The sequence below is a fragment of the Barbus barbus genome (genome assembly GCF_936440315.1).
Source record: "Barbus barbus genome assembly, chromosome: 4".
In the NCBI taxonomy this organism is placed as follows: domain Eukaryota; kingdom Metazoa; phylum Chordata; class Actinopteri; order Cypriniformes; family Cyprinidae; genus Barbus; species Barbus barbus.
In genome coordinates this window covers 35,395,415-35,415,733 of record NC_136732.1, presented here as the reverse complement: position 1 = coordinate 35,415,733, position 20,319 = coordinate 35,395,415, and the positions used below count along the sequence as shown (strand labels likewise).

The 20,319-nt window shown below is 38.5% G+C and overlaps 1 protein-coding gene across 3 annotated transcripts; it reads left to right on the top strand.

Annotated features, from left to right (window-relative positions):
* Positions 1–615: 615 nt before the first annotated feature.
* Positions 616–4,461, top strand: LOC306860681 (modulator of macroautophagy TMEM150B-like). Of its 3 annotated transcripts, none has more exons than XM_079402497.1 (7): positions 616–1,107; positions 2,690–2,773; positions 2,872–2,931; positions 3,218–3,285; positions 3,364–3,491; positions 3,572–3,749; positions 3,849–4,461. In XM_079402497.1, the coding sequence occupies exons 2-7, from the start codon at positions 2,709–2,711 to the stop codon at positions 4,046–4,048; spliced, it is 699 nt and encodes a 232-aa protein (XP_079258623.1). In that variant the 5' UTR covers positions 616–1,107; positions 2,690–2,708; the 3' UTR covers positions 4,049–4,461. The 3 variants fall into 3 exon arrangements, with proteins under 3 accessions (XP_079258623.1, XP_079258622.1, XP_079258624.1); XM_079402496.1 differs by having other exon boundaries at positions 616–1,195; XM_079402498.1 differs by lacking the exon at positions 616–1,107 and having other exon boundaries at positions 2,603–2,773; positions 3,849–4,414.
* The last annotated feature ends 15,858 nt before the right edge of the window (positions 4,462–20,319 follow it).

The following is a 20,319-nucleotide window of genomic DNA, read 5'->3' as shown; positions in this document are numbered from 1 at the left end:
GTAACTTTTATCTCTTAAATGTTTCAGTATTGGCAGATATACATATATTTGAGAGGCTGGGAGGGAGGGAAGGGGTAATGGGCCTAATTTTACCCTTAAAAAAGTTGTATTTGAGAGGTAATTCAAAGGATAACTTGGTATTTAATAGCAATTATATATATATTAGTGCTGTCAAAAGATTAATCGCATCCAAAAATAAGTTTTTGTGTACATATTATATATGAGTGTACTGTGTATATATATATAAATAAACACATACAGTATATATTTTGAAAACATTTACATGTATTTATATTAATATAACTTGTATAAACATGTATTTAATATATAAACATAAAAACAAATTCTGAAATATATACATGCATGTGTGTATTACATATAATAAATATACACAGCACACACATATTATGTAAACAAACTTATTTTGGGTGCGATTAATCGCGATCACACACACATATATATACATTTGTATTTTATAGCGGGCAATATCTTTTTAATGGGTGGCCATGTATCCAGATAGATATAGATATAAACTTTAAAACTGATGACTGAGGTATTTTAATCAGATACACGTGATGTTAAGTAATAACAAAGACTGTAATAATGACAGTATTTAGATGAATAAAGGTCTCTGCGTTAATAGCAATTAATGGCTAACCGGCTGTAATAAAACTGAACAACAGATCATTCACTTTGTGTAAATGATAATGGTGTTACTCATGGCACAATTCATCATGAGGGTGTGAAACAACCTGAAAGAAGACAGGTGAAAGGTCTACACGACTCATGCATGTTTATGATCTGGCGCAAAGTCCATATCACGCATGGTTTCAAACCTTCGATTCTTCTCTGATTTCGGCCGGAAATCAGAGAAATATTTACCCGCTCGCTGGATGTTTTAACACCATTCCTCGTAAACTTTAAAACTATATATTGTGCATTGAAAATCAGGAATCATCTCTTGGTGAGAGACTCAAAAATCACATTTGATCTCCATTTTGACGTTCGCCTTGAACACTTCGCCACATGCGCGCGCCGCCTTTGATTAGTTTGCATTGACGAGCAGGTATAAGCTACTGTTTCTGAGAGATGCATCGCTTTCTGAAGGTGTGTGGGATATAATGTGATTCAAGGAACACACACACACACACACACACACACACACGTACTACAGAAGCAGCGTTGTAGGTGAGAGGTAAGACAGGTTCTTCTCATTTAAGTTTGAGTCGTTAAGATTGTTTAAACGTTTTTGAAAGAGGTCTCTTATTTGCTACATTTATTTAAACCAAAATACAGTAAAAAAAAAGTAATGTTATGAAATATTAAAATTAGATTTTTTTTCTTTTTTAAAATGTAATGAATTATTAGTGTCACATGGTCCTCATTCAAAAAAAATACTTTTTTTTTCTTTTTTTTTAGAAATGTCTAAGCATTTATTTTAAATTATGAATTTGACGTATCTTTGCTAAATGATAATATATAGTCTATCTAATAAAAATAATAAATAAATAAATCTTACTTAAATGCCATTTGAAGGCCTAGAGTGACTTTTGAACGGTACAGCCTACCACATTATGCGTTGCTTGTTTCAGCTTCTTTTGCTTATTTCATGGTCTCTTTCCTCAAAGTTAAGATTTCTTTCTACTTTTATCGCCTTAGGTTTATTTTCTTAAACTGAACCCTTTTTTAATTATTATTTTTTTTAGCTGTAATCACTGTATCTAGCTAGCATGCTAAAATCACTGATTGGGATATTTCTGTAGTCTTTTCTCATTCTCATATTTTGCATGTCTAATGTTTTTAGACATGCAAAAAACATTAGAAATTAAGTTTGCAGAAATTACAGACAGTCCAAAATAGACTATTGGCTCTATTAGTGGTTATATAGGTTTGACGTCTGGTAGACAAATCCTTTGGTGTCTCAATCTAACCCTTTGCATTGGCGCCCTGAATTAAGATTATTTTCTAATAATGGTCATAAAAACTGTTTTACATGGTTTTAAACATCTGTTCTTGGTGGTAAGAACAATTTTCACAGGAGTAATGAAAAGAGGAACCAAAGTGATTCTACTCTGCGGCCTGAGAAAATAATACATGGGAGATGGGCAGTAATATTAATTCCCAATGAAGCAGTAAACCGTAGTCTCAATATCTGCATACCAGTCTTTGCCATTTGAAGGAAATCTGGCAGATGTACAGCTTGAAAAACGCTGAAAGGGAATTTGGTTTCGAGGCTTTAATAGTCAGAAAAGTAAGAGGACTCTTTTTCATATTCGGTTCTTTAGTAAAGACTTTCAACATCACTATAACCGGGACAGGTGTTTGGCGAAAAACACAACACTCCCTTAAACACTATATGATATCTTATATTGGTGTGGCTGTAAAAATCTAAGCACATACTTCCTAAATCTGTTTATCTAGAGTTGACTTCTGATTGATAGGTTCCCTATGTATAATCCATAATACATAATTATTGCTCCATATATTCATGTATATAATACAGCATTTGTAATCATCTAAAATGCATTATTTAAAATATTAATGTAATTATTATTAATGAACCAAATCATTTTTTGATCTCTATGTCTTGGTCGAATATCCTGTTCAGTCATTGAAAAGTTTGCTAGGTCACAGTGAAATTTTACATGCTAATAAATGTGTTTATATGAGACACTCTGTCTTTCTACAGGTGATCTGATCGGTCCATCATGTGGGCGTGGGCATTACTTCCCATCACCCTGGCAGTGTTTGGGACTATTGGGCTGTGGGCTGTGTGAGTATTACTTCATGCTTCTCTCACTCTTTTAATATCCTCAATATCAATACAACGTATTTATTTATTTGACTCTTTCTGCACTTGTTTGTGTGCAGGTATGCCATAGCTGTGTCCAATAACACTGTTAATATTACCCAAGAATTCCCTTTCATCAGGTGTGTATCTTAAATTAGACTTAGTCAGGGTAGCGCCATGTATAGCCTAATGTTTGACAGGAATGAAAACGAGGCCATGTGGGACAGTGTGTTCAATATATATATATTTTTTAACAACGTGGTAATTGTTGAGCTAAAAATAAGCCTCTATTTAACATTAATGAATCTAAGCTTCCTCAAGAAGTGTTTACTCAAAGCATTGTGTGACATTGTGTTCCAGAGCTAGAAAGGCATAAATTAATTTGAAAATATGACATTGAAAATCAATGAATATTGTTTCCTCCAGCACATGTGGCTCATACAACCCCCAGAGCTGCCTGTTTTCTCAGATCTGCAACATATGCTGTGTGTTGGGTGAGTCCTCTCATCTCATTTGGAAAATCGGACCATGTACTGTACCTTCTGTGTACCTTCCTCTTTCTCTTTCCTTAGCTTTGTGGATTGTCACAATCAGATTTCAGCAGGTGCGTGATTTGGGTTCTGGGTCACATTTAAACACGGCCGGTTTGGTGCTTGGCTTCATCTCTAGCATTGGGATTTCCATTCTAGGAAACTTCCAGGTACAGTATATAGACTACAAACAAACGGAAATTGTTGCAAATTGTTTTGTGTTTATTTGTGCTTGCTTTTGCATTATTAGCAATCCGTTGTGAAGGGGGTTCATCTGCTTGGGGCGCTCATGGCCTTCTTCCTGGGTCTGGTTTATTTCTGGATCCAGGCGTGGCATTCGTACTATAGCCCGCCATCACATGACCGCAAGTGGGTGGTGCCAGTGCGCATTATCCTCTGCAGCCTGTGTACTTGTTTGGTCATCTGCAGTATCCTTCAGCTCAAAAAGATGATAAAATTTAATTTTAGTCATGAATGCATTTTCACTTCAGTTGTATTTTGTTGTCCTTAACCTTATGTCTTCTCAGTGTTTGCTCTCTATAAGACAGGGTTTCGCTCTGAAGCTGCCATATGTGAGTGGGCTCTGGTCATGTGTTTTTTTGCACTCTTTGCGATTTTTGCAGCAGAGTTCAGACACATTGACTGCCACAAGCTCACCGTACAGAACAAGGAAAGGAAAAGCACCAGCGATGCTAATGGTGTGTGGACGATACAGGAGATTCACTGAGGAACATCTGGCGAGTTGTAGCTGTGTGGTAATCAGATACGTACAAGTTGAACAAACTCGCCATTTAATGTGGACTCAATGACCTGCACAACTCTGCTAAATGCACGGAAGCACACATCATTCAAATCCACATTTTACAATATAAATGATATGTTGCAGAAATGCTATGCTGAATTCATGAGCATATTGTTTACTTGACATTTACATGATGTTAAATTATAGTTTATAATTAATAACGTGTTTTATCAGTGTAGTTTTCCAGTAGACTATTTCAGTGAACAATTATACCTCAGCCTGGATCTCTTTGATCTGTTTTGTAGTGTTAAAGACTTTGTTTGCATAATGTTATTAAATATATTATGTTATAAATATTTAACTATCTGACCATTATAAAAAAGCTGTTATTGAATACTAAAATGATCATGAGCATTATAATGTTTCATGTGGATGTCATGACAAATGTCAGCAGACCAGGATGATTTTAAAATTAATGGTTCGTTCATAAATTCGTGCAACCTTATCTTCAATTCGGAAGATAACGAGCGCAATGTTTTAAAAGGGACGGGACTATAGGTCAGTGTATGGCTCAGTTTTCTCTGGTGTAGTAGGATTTTCCACCTAGTTTTACAGGGGAGATCAAAATTAGAGAACAACCTACAATTTCCTAAATTGAACGTCCTTTGAATAGTAATAAACACTGCTAAAAAAATAAATAAAATAAAAATAACGTGTGACACAAAGGCCTAATGTTAGTGCCTTTACATAAAGCAAACACCAGAGGGAGCTCTGGGTCTAGGCGATCTTATATTTGCTTGACTCGTTCATCTCGCGGGTAAATTGAAAATTAAATGTGAAAATGAGAAATACATTACTTCTCGCTCGTAGACTTACACATGACAACTGCTCGGCTTGTGCCATTCAGTAGGTTAAGTCAGTCAAATAAGTCTGTGAATTTGGACACAACACATTTAGACATGATTTTCAGATGGGAAACAGCAGCAGAGAGCAGTGTGTGCGTCTCACGATGACATTCTTTCACATACATTGCTCTCAATGGGTGAGGAAAAAACTGAACAAAAAAGAGAGAGAGGACACGAGGGGGCAAATGAAGGGAACTTAAAGGCACATTGAAAAGTCCTGGGAATCTGTTATTTCTTTCTCTTTTCTATTTTAATATCCTTTCATCCTTTCAGTGTTTTTCTAAAATCTGAGCAATCTTTGGATATCTGCTTGTTTTGGTTTGGGGTTTTTTAGGGAATAGGGTCAAATGAGTTATGCTGTCGTCTAAACACTGACTCGCCGCAAAATCTTTGATATAAAGTCAACTTTAAATTCACTGGTAGCTCATAAAAATTAATTTCTATATCTATCTATCTACTAATAATTCATGTTTGGTGAAGCTTGACCTGCAAATTTGTATATTGAATAGATTATAAAATACAATTTCACGCTCAAAGCCTAGTGCCACCACTGCTTTACTCCCTTAGCCAACCAGAAAATGTCATCCTTATCCACCATGAAGTTCACACATGGCATCACTGTGACCTTTTAACAGACTTGAACAGGCATTTAATACAGAGGCAAAGTCAAAGGGCTCTGGTGTTAGATATGGGGTAAATGCTGTGTTTGGCTAAAGGGCATCAAGTCTAGCTGGCTCTTATGTAATGCCTCCGTGTTTCTGTATCAAGCGTGCGTTTGTTCTATCGTTGTTTTAAAAGCGCAGCAGGCCTCAGGTCCACCGTGCCTTTCACCTCGACCGTAATCTCCGTTCACACCTGCGTTATTCCAGATTATTCTTATCCCTTGCACAACTCCTGCTGGGCAACAATAGCACTACCGTACTATCTGCAAAGCAAACGGCCTGCCTGCCACCTCATACACACACGCTTATCAGCAAACAGCCAAATCCTGCCCTGAGAGAGAAAGCAAGAGTACGGAAAAAGTCGGTTCGTCGGGTTTAAAATGTTCCAGCTATGAGGGCGGGAGCACAACGGAGGCATAAAATCTGATTTAGGCCTAAAAACCTTAATCTCCTCGATCCATAATCTAACAGGTTTGTAATTCCCCCAGCTGTTAGGAAAGAGGGAGCGAGGGAGCAAAAATCGTGCTGCTGTTTCCAGCGAGTGGGCATCTCCAGTCATGATCTCATCCCGCAGCGCTGGCACTCTCAAGCAGAGAGCTGCCCTTTTACTCAAAAATGCCAAGCGCACCACATTCCTACACTCTGAAAAGTCCCTAATTGCTGAGATACACATTCAAGCGGCCCCTTTGCCCTCTTTTAGAGAACAATCAGACAAGACTTAATTATATGCGACCGGACCCCCACACACAGACCGACACTTCGGGACGTTTGTGACCATATATGAGGTTTATTTGAGGAGAGGAGATTGGGTGCTTCTGCATTTGGGTGAGCCAAAATGAACTTTATCAGAGATTATTAAGTGTCTCTGTGTTCATAGCTGTGTTATGTTGTTCTATACATGTTACACTATAGCATGCTGCTTGAATGGCATAATTTTGTCGGCTTTGAGGATCACCCTTGTTCCATTAACAAAAAAACAATAGGATTTAGCATCAAGTTTTGCATTATTGCAGGAAATAAACTCTGTGACCAACAACAGTTTATGATTCTTAAATGTTTTTCTCATAACAATATTCACAAATGAATTTTGAAGCCTAAAACCGTCGCCTGTCAGGGTTTCTAGAAGAGAGGACTCAAAAGCAGGATAAGAGTTGACAGTTTATTAACAAAACAGCAGACAGGACAAGAGATGGTGAGGAGGGGACAGAACACAGTCCTGACAATAGGCAGGGAATGAATGACAACAGGCGGCCTAGGGGAGCAGCCACGGAGTCCAGTCCAGTATGGCAGACCGCCAGAGAGCAGTGAAGGCAGCAAAGCTGGAGGCTGGACGTTAGCAGCGGTGGCCAGACACTCCACACTAGTGATGTCACAGGCTCGGCACAGGCCTAGCAGCGCGGCAGACCCAGGGAGGGGACCCGGCTTCCCAATCTGCTGGACAGGGGTGCGTTTCCCAAAATCACCGTTAGCTAACTATGGTGGCAAGTCCCATTGAACTCTATTGGTAACGACGGAACTTGCGACCATAGTTGCGTTTGGGAAACGCACCCCTGGACAGGACAAGACTGGAGACTGACGAGAGACTAAACCTACCAACAACTACGTAGGGAATAAGCAGTATCACAGGACTGGTAAAACAGAGCAAGTAAACACTTGACGTAGCACAACAAACTGGCAAAACAAGAGAGAAAGGGAGAACAATATTAAGGACAGGAGAACATGAGGAACAGGTGACAACACTCAGACCAATGAGGACTAAACGAGCGGGCGTGGTAATGGGAAACAAGGAGGCAGGAGGAGAGGAGCACATGGCAGACAACAACAAAGACAGAGCCATGTGCTCAGACACAAAACAAGCATAGAAACAGAGACAAGACTGAAAAAACAGTGAGGGCAGAATCCTGACATCGCCAGAGGTAAAAAGTTAAAGTTAGGCGACAAATTAACTACACCACTCTTGCGTGACTCCAATGGCACCACCACTAAGCTTCGACAACTCTTTTAATCTTCATTTAAAATCCACAAGTTGGAAAGTTTGTGTTTGAACACTTGGTGTAATTGTGAGTATAAAAAAGATTGGTGTGACATTTAATGTCCCTGACAACCTCTGTAGTCCCATTTAGCAACTGTTTAACAACTGCATTTCATAAGATGCAAAGTCATGACTGGTGTATTGTCATAGAAAAAAAATGGCATTATTTCATTAATGCCATTAATGAAAAAAATGTATGTCTAATTTCAGGCATTTAACCAAAAACCCATTAAAAATGAACAACATTGACTTAGGATGATGGAACTGTAAGTGCAAAGATGCTAACATTTCCAAGTTTTAGGTCTCATTTCTACAGCACATTATTCATTCTTCTCTGTCTTTACCCCCCCACCCCACCCTTTCTCTAGGCCACAAAGCTTGTGCCGTCTGGGCACTTGACCCGTTGAAAATCCCCACTTCCCAGTCCAACACAATACCTCTCCTCCTGAGGAATTTAGTTGAGTTTCTCAACTCAGCAGTTTTGAACTCCTGTTTAGTTGTGCCCAACTCACCTCAACTGAGCATTGTTCATCCCAACTCAAGTCAACTAAACCCAAATGATCTCATCTGAAGTCATCTCATTTTGTCACATCAACTCAAGTCGACTTAACTCAAGTCATCTTATGTTATTTTAAGACATCTTCTCAACTCAAATGAAGTCTTCTCAAATACAGTCATTTCATCTCAAGTCCACTTATCCCAAGTCCTCTCAACTTTAAGGAATTGTTCACCCAAAAATAAAAATTATGTGATCATTTACTCACCCTATTGTCGTTCCAAGCCTACATGACTTTCTGCTACTGAACATAAGAGAAGATAATATTTTGAAAACTCTCAGTAGGGTCCAGTGTGGTTTGGACCCCAACATTCTTCAAAATATCTTCTTTTTTGAGTTTTCAAAAGAAACAATATGGGTCAGTAAACAAATTTTTATTTTTGGGTGAAGTATTAACATAACCAAGTAAACCCAACCCATCTCGAGCCTTCTAATGTTAACTCAACTCATCTGTGCTCATTCCAACTCAAGTCAACATAGAGGAGTAGTATTGTGTTGGACTGGGAGGTGGGGATTTTTTGGGGTCAAATACCCAGAAAGCGATGGGGGTGCATAGAGAGAGAGGAAGAAAAGTGAAATTGGTGGATTTGTGCAGTGGGTGAAAAGAGAGATAGTATGAAATGCAAAGAATGATGACATAATTATGACCGTTGGCGTATAGATAAAGATAATCACACACAGACATTTATGACCTCTGTCACTGATAAAGATCTTTTCTGTTCACCCACACGCAGATGAGACTGGCGCATGCCGCTGTCGACTTTTGGCTTGCTGTCAGATCTCCCAGTGGGATGCTGGATGTGCTGTTTTCCTCTGCAGGACCCATAAGAGGACACAACAAACTTATATCATCACTTTTGGACTTCAGAGTAGAAAGTGTTTAAGATTGCGTTCAAACTCGGCTCTGTTTAACTAAACAGAGCCTCTATCTTTCTCCTTTTTCTGGTGTTGTTAGCGCAATAAACAATAATTACCCAGTGAGGTCAGAATAAGGGTGTATCTGAGTAAGATATTCCTTTTTAAACATCTAAAGCTCCTGGCCTCTCTGGCTTGGGTGAAGCAGTCATGTGGTTCATCAAAGTCCTCTGGGTAGATGGGGCTCTTGTTTAGTGGTAGACACAGGGTGCATGTGTGCTTTGAAACATCTGTGCCTCAGGCTCTATGCGTTCATGTTTGATGTGTGGCATGGTGGTGGTTTCAAATGGATCTTAGTGGCTTTGAGATGAGCACATTTTGCTCTCTGGGAAAATGAAGAAGTTCAAAGAAGTTTTACATTTTGGGATGTTGCACTGTCCTGTTCCTGAGAATGTGGATGGTGTCGCTATCAACAGGTGTGCATGTAGACTGGTTTGAAGATGTTGACGTTTGATGCTTTTTTTTAAACATGTTCAAATACTTTAAGCTCCACACATTGCACACAACAGATGGCTGTGTTGGCTCAATGTGGAACAGCCAGGTTGTGTAAAATAGTTTTGCTTTATAAAATAATACCCACAATGATTAAAAAGATTACGTGATATAACATTTTTATTGGTTAAAATCCGTAACGATTAATTTCAGTGATTTATTTAACTTGTATCAGGTTACAGAACCCCCCAAAAATCCAAACGAATGTTCATTCATTCTCCTGATAACCTTTGCAAGATGCCACAGTGTGGTTGAGACCTTTTTCTTTGAATACTGTGACCTTTTTCCCAGACCTGATGCCTTAAGGAACAGTTACTGGAAATCTCAAGCAAGGTGGATATTATAATGAAGAACTATTCCATTATGTAACCAAGATGACATTTCAAAACCTGCTGGTGGGACATTGGCTCCAAAATTAGACCTAGGTGTCCTGTCTGCATGCTTGGTGTAATTTGATTTGTTATATCATGACAACTCTCTGAAGATTTTAGCATGGTAATGTACATGACAATGTTAATGTATTTGGTCTTGGCGGAATAGATCTGCTACACTGCTGCTGCTGAATTGTTGCTGCTGTTGGTTATTGCTGTAGTTGTTGATTATTGCTGCTGCTGCAAAGCAAGTACAGGAACTTGCTACTGCCAATGCATATGCCGATACGGTTCTGTGAGTTTTTACGTCAGAACTAGCATATATAATAACCTGTAGCAGATCTATACAGGTGGAGCTGGGGAGGTGGATGGTTTCAGAGGAACTCTTAAAGCACGCTGCGAAATGCTCTAGTCAACGCTAACCAGCCATTTGAATGTAAACAGCAAGCTCATTGGCTGCGCATGCAACATGAACCAATCAGCTTCTGCCAAGTAGTTTAAGGCTGTGAATATCATCAGTTTGTATTGACGACCCATCAGCCTGCGCCATCTAGAGTTTCATGACAGAAATTGGCATTTAAGTCAGGCACACTTTTTTATTTTATTATATTTTATTTGTTTGTATTTTAAATTGTATTAAAAAGCCAAGGCAGTGCAACATACAATCATATTTACAAAGTACATCTTGACATTGTTAATGGGCACTTAATAGCGATGTCAGAACATCACATGATTAACACAAGAAATGGAAATGGTGCTGCACCAACTGAAGTTCGGTTATAGCAATATTTCTTTGTTGAGGAAAACAAAAGGACATTTTGAGTGTTGTATGCTGTGCAAGAGTGAATTTGTGGACTACTCAAAACACTACTAATATTGTCATAACATGAAGAAAATATAATAAAATGTTTACGTATCATGTAGATAAGATACAAAGTACAAATATTTGTGGCTGAACAATTGCTCTGTGCTTATCAGCTCTTATTTAGATTGCTGTCATGGAGTCACACTGCAGGACCGCAGAACCTTGTCAGAGATTTATCGTGAAGGCAATTAATCAGTCGTTGGTGACTATTACATCCTAAATGATTGCAGATCATGACAAAATAAATGTTATATGGTTCACAAAATTTGCCTTAAAATGTGGCTAAAATCCTTTAGGGTTGGTACTTTCCCCCCTCTCAATGGCATTTCGGAAACATGATTCAAATAACAGATTGGTGCATGTAATATTGTATATTTTGAAATTTTCTCCACCGACATGCAGCATTAAATTTGGATGCATTTTAAGTGAATCCTGTGATGATTCATCCTCAAGACATTCAGTCTGATAACAAACCCCTGGGATTGTTGGAATACATCGCAGTTCTCCCAGGCTACAAACAGCTCACGTCATACATGCTTTCCTCCTTGTCCTAAAAAAGACACGCTCCACTCTTATTAGCCGACTGCAGCCCGCTCAAAAGGATGATGTTGAGAATAATGGAATAGAGGTCTGTGTGTGCTGACCTTTCTGAGCTAAACTTGGCCTGCCGGTGTGAATGTGCTCCTAGGGTCTATTGTGTTCACAGCCGTTATCATTGTATTGCAGTTTCCTCTGTTCGAGAGAGAAAGAAAGGAGACAAAGAGAGAGCGTTAAAGCTGCTGCTGGATCTTAGACATGCTGAGGTTATTAGAAATCTGGAAACATAATTGATATTAATGAGACCATTTTAGATTGCTGAAGAAGATGACAGGCTGATCGTGCAGGTCAGGTATGCCCAGCTCCAGATTTAGTCCAATATCCGCTGTCCTATTTAAAACCAATTCTCTGTCAGTAATCTTAAATCAGTAATTTGTGGGAAGTCGTGGCCTAATCGTTAGAGAGTCGGACTCGTAATCCAAAGGTTGCGGGTTCGAGTCTCGGGCCGGCAGGGATTGTAGGTGGGGGGAGTGAATGTCCAGCGCTCTCTCCATCCTCAATACCACGACTGAGGTGCCCTTGAGCAAGGCACCGAACCCCCAACTGCTCCCCGGGCGCCGCAGCATAAATGGCTGCCCACTGCTCCGGGTGTGTGTTCACGGTGTGTGTGTGTTCACTGCTGTGTGTGTGCACATTGGATGGGTTAAATGCAGAGCACAAATTCCGAGTATGGGTCACCATACTTGGAAGTATGTATGTCACTTCACTTAAAGAAAAACTAATTTTGATATAATGAAAAACCTTCATTGATTGAAGAAAATGTTGTTCCAGAGTGATCTTTGGGCATTTCTATGCAGGACACTTCTGGGAAGATTCCAGAGTAATAGTAATTAAAACTCCTTAGGAGGAATGAAAACATAAACAAAAAAACAAGAAATTAATTTTCTAAAGAAATTAATGCTTTTATTCAGCAAGGATGCATTAAAAAAAAAAACATTTATATTGTTGCAAAAGTTTAAAAAAAACGATGGTATTGAAAAAATGCTCCACTTTAAATCACAAAAATACAAAGCAGCTTTCAGCTTTATTATCACAGGAATAAATTACATTTCCAAATATGTAATAAAATACAAAACAGTGATTTCAACTGTAATGGTAGTGGTCGTTGTTAATTCGGTAAGACTTTAGTATAGGGACCAATTCTGACTATTAACCAGTTGCTTATCGTGCCTATTATTAATATATTAGCTGTTTATTAGGACTTAAAAGCACATATTCTACATTCCTAATCCTACCCAATACCTAAACTTAACCTTATTAATTATTAATAAGCAGCAAATTAGGAGTTTAATGAGGCAAAAGTCATAGTTAATAGTTTGTTAAGAGCGAGAATTCGACCTTAAAATAAAGTGTGACTGTTAATTCATAATGCATCAATGTGTAAAAATCTTAAATGTTAATATGTGTAGAAATATGTAGCATGTTAATATTAATAAATACTGTAAAGTTTCATTCATGATTAGCCCAATGCATTAGAATAGCTAATATTAATTCAATAAATTTTCCCTCAATTTCTGTTTATTGCTTCTGTGTCTCTCGTGGGATAGAAAGAACAAGAAACAGTGAGTGAGAAAGCGATGCGATTGGCTGAGGAATTTTGGCACTGTGTGAGTCTGTGTCCACCTGCAGATTCCCCTCACAATCCGTTTCACTCACAATACGCCCACAGGCCTGCTCTCTCTGCTCCACCAACAGGGGGCACACTTGTGCTCGGTGGTATTTGCGTGACTAATTTCACACTCTTTCCTCTGCCCACTCGCTCCTTCTCTGTCTCTCAGTAAGATGTATGGACAAAAGACATGGTGTCAGAGAGTGGGTGAGACGATGGGACTGTTGCCATTGGCAACCTGGATACCAACACAATGATGACCCAGGGAATACCCTGTGTCTAATGGAATAAATGGAGGCATTGAGGAGAGGGAGACGGAGAGTGAGAGGAAGAGAGAGAGAGTTTATGTCTGACACATCAGAAGGACTGTGTGAATTGAAGTGCACCATTGTCTGCTGTATGAGAGTCTGGCTCAGAAATGACAAAGATGAACTGCTCTTAGACCAGTGTGTGTGGCCTTATATCTGGTTACGGCTGACCAAACTGACCCAACGTCAGAGTATTGTGCAGCCATTGTAAAGACAATCTTTAATCCGTGAAATATTTCAAGATGAACCATGCACTCAGTGCGGGATTGTATAAACACTGAAGTGTACGGGAGTTTTCTGAAGTCAAGAGGTGAGAATTATAGATTGTGCTTTTAACTGGAGGTCTTAAGGCGTTTCATGGGATTGAGGGCTTTTTGACACAGAACAGGAAAATGGGATTCAAAAGTTAAATGAGGATACAAAGAGATGCCACCCTCTCACTAGGGATACAAATGGCCTATTTTTCACCTTTTTCTTGTATCACTTCATGTGTTATCATTTTAAGATATTTCTGTGTATGATATGATATATAGAGCGAGAGAGAATGATGTATATTATGCTTCACAAATAGAGTATAAGAACAGTAATAGTGATATTACAGTTTAAAATGGAACATTTTGTTACTATTTAAAAAAAAAACAGTTTTCTGTTTCTGAAGGATCGTGTGAAAATGAATTTTCAGTAGCCATTATTCACCAGGCTTCAGTTTTGTCATCACAGTGCACACGCAGTGTATTAAAATAGAAATTAATTGTTTTAAATTGTAATAATATTTCAAAATTTTACTGTATTTACTGCATTTTAATTAAACAAATGCTAAAAAGTCTTTGTTAGCGTAAGAGATTTTTAAGTTCAATTTATTTTCACTTTGTTTATTTCCAGTGAGCAGTTTGTGCTTCAACTAGATAGTTGCTAATGCAATGTTAATAATTTCAGTTTTCATTTAATATTTATATTTTATTTAATGTCTGTGTTTTTATCTGATATTTATATTTTGATCTCAGCTTAATTAAAATTAATAAAGTGTAGTGTGTGTACTCAAATATATTATTGTTATTATTATTTATTCTAATATTTAATTACACTCTTTGCCAGTTTCCTAATTTAATGTCAAATAACACTTGTTGATTACTTTTATTGGTCCATGCATCTCCATATAGATTATATTTTTAGATTTTCTAACTCATCAAAAAAGAGGGGTCTGTATTTTTTTTTACCTCGTTTGTCTAAGTGCACAACCTAATAGTTTTTTTTCTGCCTGACAAGCTGTGCAACCTCTGTTTTAAAAGTGGTAGTAGTTTGTATTAAGTGTTTCCGGTTGACAAGAGGTGCTACCCAGGTTGCTGCTCATTTTGAGAAAAAAGTCAATTTTCTCAGGCAAGAATGACAGCTTAAGCTACTGATAGATCATGCTTAATGGATATGTCAGATTTTCAGAACGCTTGGATCTTAACGATAGGCTCAGGACTGCTAACATTAGCTGAGGTAGCAGTGAGGAACACTTGAGCTGTCAAAGTGAATTTTACTGAGTACTGCTGCTTTACCTTTAATTTCTGTGTTAAAGGATCTTTAGAAACACTTTTTTAAGAGAAATCCTCAACGATTTGCTTCATTCAGAAATTCATTTGAAAATGAATGTGTTTTTTGTTTCAGGAACACAGACCCTTCTCATTTTGCTGCAGGAGATTACAGGCCGAGATAAACGCACTCCTACGGCAAATTCGCACACGCCATCAAAGTTATCCTCCTATTGTTCCCCCAACACACAGGAAGCCAGCATGTTGTGTTATTGTTGGATGACAAGACGACAAGTGAGGGAGAGGAACCAAGTAGAGAAAGAAAGTGGGATTTGGGAAGCAAGAGAGAGAAATCAGATTGGTTCAGGCATCTGCTTCTGCTACCTGCAGCCAAACCCTGATTCTGATCAGCTCTTTGCGATTGAACCAGAGCCGTGAGGACACTGGGATTCATCTCCGAACAGGAAGGTGCCGAGGATGATGGGAGAAGCAGCAGCAGGGCTAATGGTGGGGAGAGTGCCAGAAATTGGCTGATGTCAAACGTTTTGCATTGGTTGTTGTGGAGGTTTCGACTTTTCATTACAATGTTTGATTTGAGACACCCTAAAGATACCATAATGGATGCGAACCCAGGGGGCAGAATCACAAGACAAGAGAGTGTACTTTTTAACCGTATGCACCTACAATTTCACCAACAAATAGCAAGTGATTACAGATATAATACAGTTTTATGTATCTAACACAATTTTATTCTAGGTTTCAACCTATTTGCACTGTTGGAGGTTTGGAACGGAAAGGCAAAATCGCAAAATCTAGTGTGTGCGTGTGTGTGTGTGTGTGTGTGTGTGAACCCATGTTTGAATCAAAGTCTCATCATACTCAAGCCAAGTAGATTGAGATTATCTAGAGACGCTTTTCCACTGCGTGGTACAACTCGGCACGGCACGGTTCAGAACGGCACGGCACGGCTCAGTTCGGCTCGGTCTGTGTTTCCACTGCAGTTTAGTACCGCTTTAGAGTGGGCAGGATTATTCACGTGTCGTTATAGTTGCACCGCCTACTACCGTAACTCCTGAAAAACTTTTTAATTCCGCATCGCTCCATCACGCTCTCACTGGATCCGCTCCTCGGCTATCACGAGAGGACAGTCTGTACTTCCTCAACCGACAACAAATGTTTTGGTTGTTAAAAGAAAAGTGCGCTCATTCAAAACAGTTGCGTTCAATCCCTTGCTGGCTGTGCTGATTTAAATCTAGCCGGTCTGTTGTGTCTCGTGCCCAAGTTCAAATGACGCAGGCAGTGACGATTTTCTCCGGCCAATCAGTGATCAGCAGGGTTTAGTAATGGTACGGCTCGCTTGGAACCTCGGCCGAGGTGGTACTAAAAAAGTACCAAGTACCAGGTACTGTACCCAGTGGAAAACCCCCAAAAAGTGAGCTGTACTGAACCGTACCATGCTGTACCATGCAGTGGAAAAGCGCCATAGGACAGAGGTCTTTAAACTTGTTCCTGGAGATCCACACTACATCTGAAATCGAAAACATCCCTATAGTATGCGAAAAACAGTGTGCCAAAAGAGTAGTATGTCCAAATTCACAGTATTAAAAAAAACCCAGTAGGCTAATGACATACCTGGATGACATACTACTTCCAACTGGATCCTGTTCGATGAACACTTTACAATCCTGTGAGGCCACGGTAGAGGATTTATGAATGGCAGTGAAGTGACACAACTGACTCTGGTTGGTTATGTGACGTAGTACATCCGAATTTTATTCGTACTACCCATATAGTCAAACCTGCTTCAAAAAAAATCTGAAGACTTTGATTAAATTCTGCTTTGCTCTAACCTTGAGTACACATGCAAATCTCTGTAGAAATGTTGATCCAAGATCATGTTCTCCTTATAACTGACCCCTAAATCATAGTAAAAATGAACCTTTAACAAAACGATTGGTCCTTTTCTAAAAAATAAAAATGTACATACTTTTTAGCCACAAATGCTCATCATCTACTAGCTCTGCGATGTGTGTCCACAAGCTCATGCATACTTAATAATGCTGGGAAGGTCATGCGTGACAAAGGCGGAACTAGTACCGAAATCTATCTGATTTTCTACTCTAACTTAAAAAATTTCAGACATCGTTCTCTTTGTAAACTCGGGGTCAGTACTTCCGCCTACGTCACGCATAACCTTCCCAACATGATTACATAATGCATGAAGTTGTGGACGCATATCGCAAAGCTAGTGCGAGACGAGCATTTGTGGTTAAAAAGTTTATAATTATTATTTATTTATTTTTTTTAGAAAATGACTGATGGTTTTGCTAGATAAAAGACCCATATTCCTCGGCTGGAAGCATGTAGAGCCCTTTGAAGCTGCGCTGAAACTGCAATTTGGACCTTCAACCCGTTGATCCCCATTGAAGCCCATTATATGGAGAAACATCCTGGAATGTTTTCCTCAAAAACCTTAATTTTTTGTCAACGGAAAAAAGAAAGATATGAACATCTTGGATGACATAGGGGTGAGTAAATGATCAGGAAATGTTTATTCTGGAAGTGAACTAATCCTTTAATGTGATTTTTAATTAGGGCTGCAGTTAAGCTCAGCAGGAATGTGGATAGGAGCAGCATTGGACATCCTTGGGGACTGTAAGTTTCGAGTAGTCTTTAAGACCTTACTTGCATCTGATTTTGCATACTTCCCTAATATATATTAGGCAAAAAAATAGTATGCCTATATGTGAAAATAGTATGTCCGATTTCACACAGTCATACTAGTAGACCTACTACTTCCGACGAGATTTTGAAGTGTGCATCCAATGGACACATTTCTATCCCATGAGGGCACAGGAGAGGATTTGTGAATGGCAGCGATGTGACACAACAAACACTGGTAGGTCACATGACAATGACAACTTGACAAGTACTATATCTGGATTACATTTTTACTATACGCATTAACATAGTATAGAACATGCTTTTTCAAAAGAAGTGGCGGCTATTTCCAATGAGCGGAGGAGAGCTTTTAATCTTTTGTTCAAGACCAGATCTTGATAAATGTTCGGCCAAGAGATGCCTGACCAACCCAATGCCAAGGTTTCTTCTAGAATGCAAACCTGGAAGAGGAAATGTATAATGTGAGAACTTCCATACTGCACCATTTTGGAATTGTGCGTTTTTAGACCCATATCTAAGATGTCTGGAGATTATATTGAATATTATATTGTGCTGTATTGCAGACTATTGTCTGGCCATCTCAGGGTCGTCTCGGTGCTAATCTAGGCCAGTCAAGGCTTCTCTGCTCGCCCTCCCTGAGACGATCAGACAGCTAGCATTGTTTCCACATACAGTTTGCTTTGTGTTTGAGTGTGAGAGAGCTCTGTAACCCCACCGTGGAAAGCCTCAGAGAGAGCCCTGCCTCTCAAGCATGAAGGCTTCAAGAGAGCCCTTCCCTGCTGCTGGAAACCTCAGAGCGAGCCCTGCCCTGACGCCAGCTCTCTGCTTCCTATTGCTCTCCTATTCCTTCATCTCTGATTTCTAATCCTGCCATCTCAAACCAGCATCAGTTTACATGCTAGTCCAGCTTTATGTGGTTTAGTGCTGGTTTGATGTTGGTCAAAACGTAGCTGGTCGGTTAGTAGTCAGTTAGTGGTGATTGACCAATATCGTCATGTTGTTGTAGCATGTTTAAATTTATAAAGTGTTAAAATTACAGTAGCATCCTAATTGCCGGAATGAAAAGGTCAGGTAGAGTTGGCAAAAATTTTGGAAAACTTAAAAAAAAGTAAAAAAAAAAAGAAAACTTAAAAAAAAAAAAAATTAGGACATACCTTTGCATATTCCTGCATATTCTTGTCTTGCATTGCTTTATTGGCACCATTTTCTTACTATCACCAATATAAATAACTTGCATTTTATATATATATATATATATATATATATATATATATATATATATATATATATATATATATACTCTATATTACATATTTGCCATAATATTAATAATAATAATACTTTTTATTATTGTAATCAAAGATTATTTTTAATTTATAATATTTTTAATCTATACACCAGACATAATAGGATAGTGTTCTGAATTATGATCACCATCATCATAATTTAGAACCCTATGATTTTTTTGTGTGTGTGTGGTTTTTTTTTTTACTGTAATTTTAAATATTTTAACAACAATATATTTATTATTATCATTATTATCACTATTATATTTCAGTTTCAAATATTATTTTTAAATAAATAATAACAATCTTTTTTTCTTTTTCTTTTTTTTAACCCTTCAGACATAACGGGATAGGGTTCTAAAACCACAGTTTATTCACTAAACAGGACAAACCATGAGGCAAGCATACAAGAACAGGCTATCCATCAACAGAACAGGACAAGCCACAGGAAGTTGTTGTGCAAACAGGAAGGACAGAATGAAGAGTGGACGATGACGTCCACATAAGAGGAAATACAAAAGTATGCACCTGTAAGTCATCTGGAAGTGAGCTCATTGCTTTCTCTTTCCCTTTCTGTTTCTCTCTCTCTCTCACTCACACACACACACACACACACACACACACACACACACACTTACCTGAGGGGCATTTTGATTTTGTTGCACAGCTGATTTTGACTTGATACCTTTTTGATATTTTGCACTGGGCATCATATGCACTCCGTCATCATTATCATCGTCATCTAGTCGCACATCCAGGCATGTAAGGCAGTTTTTGGAACTGTATGTTTGTGATTGTGTGTACAGTATACATCAGTGTGGAAGGTGGAGGGCTCTTCAGGAGGTGTGCTGAGGTCATGTGTTTCCTGGCAGAGGCAGGGCTCTCAAGTTTTGAAGACAGGCAAGAGTGACATCTCAATCCCCCCCCCCCCGTAACCTGCCCTTTTTGGGGAGCTTTCCTCTCAGGGTGAATGAAAGGATGCTTAGTTGCCTTTTATCCGAGATGCAATGATTAATGCATCCATGGCCAGGATATAATTATAAAATATGACATGATTTTAAAAGTTTATAACATCAACTATGCAATACACTTGAATTAATTTAGTGCTAATAAAATTATTAAGCCTATTGGAGAGAGATATATTTATAATGTGACAATATGTAGTCATCGTGTGATAACGAAAATATGACTAGGCCTAGACTACTTGTTCTGAGCAGATGTTGTCAGTGAACAGGCTGTAAAACTGTTGGCTAAGTAACAGACACTCATGAAAAACTGATGTTAATTATCTGGGAAACATTCTCTAACAGCAGTCAAGTTGTCATAATATTGTTTGTGTCAAACAAGTTGTGAATTTGCTGTAACAGGAGATCATTACTTACTTTGTGCTCAAAGTGATGCTTTTTCATTGGTTGTTGCGTTAAATCTTACCCAGATACAATAGTGCTATTTTCTGATT

Excerpts from the sequence above, each read along its gene's own strand:
- LOC306860681 (XM_079402497.1), top strand. The coding sequence starts at position 2,709 with ATGTGGGCGTGGGCATTACTTCCCATCACCCTGGCAGTGTTTGGGACT. Across the intron at positions 3,492-3,571 it reads CCATTCTAGGAAACTTCCAG|CAATCCGTTGTGAAGGGGGT; the intron begins GTACAGTATATA and ends TTGCATTATTAG. Across the intron at positions 3,750-3,848 it reads TACTTGTTTGGTCATCTGCA|TGTTTGCTCTCTATAAGACA; the intron begins GTATCCTTCAGC and ends ATGTCTTCTCAG.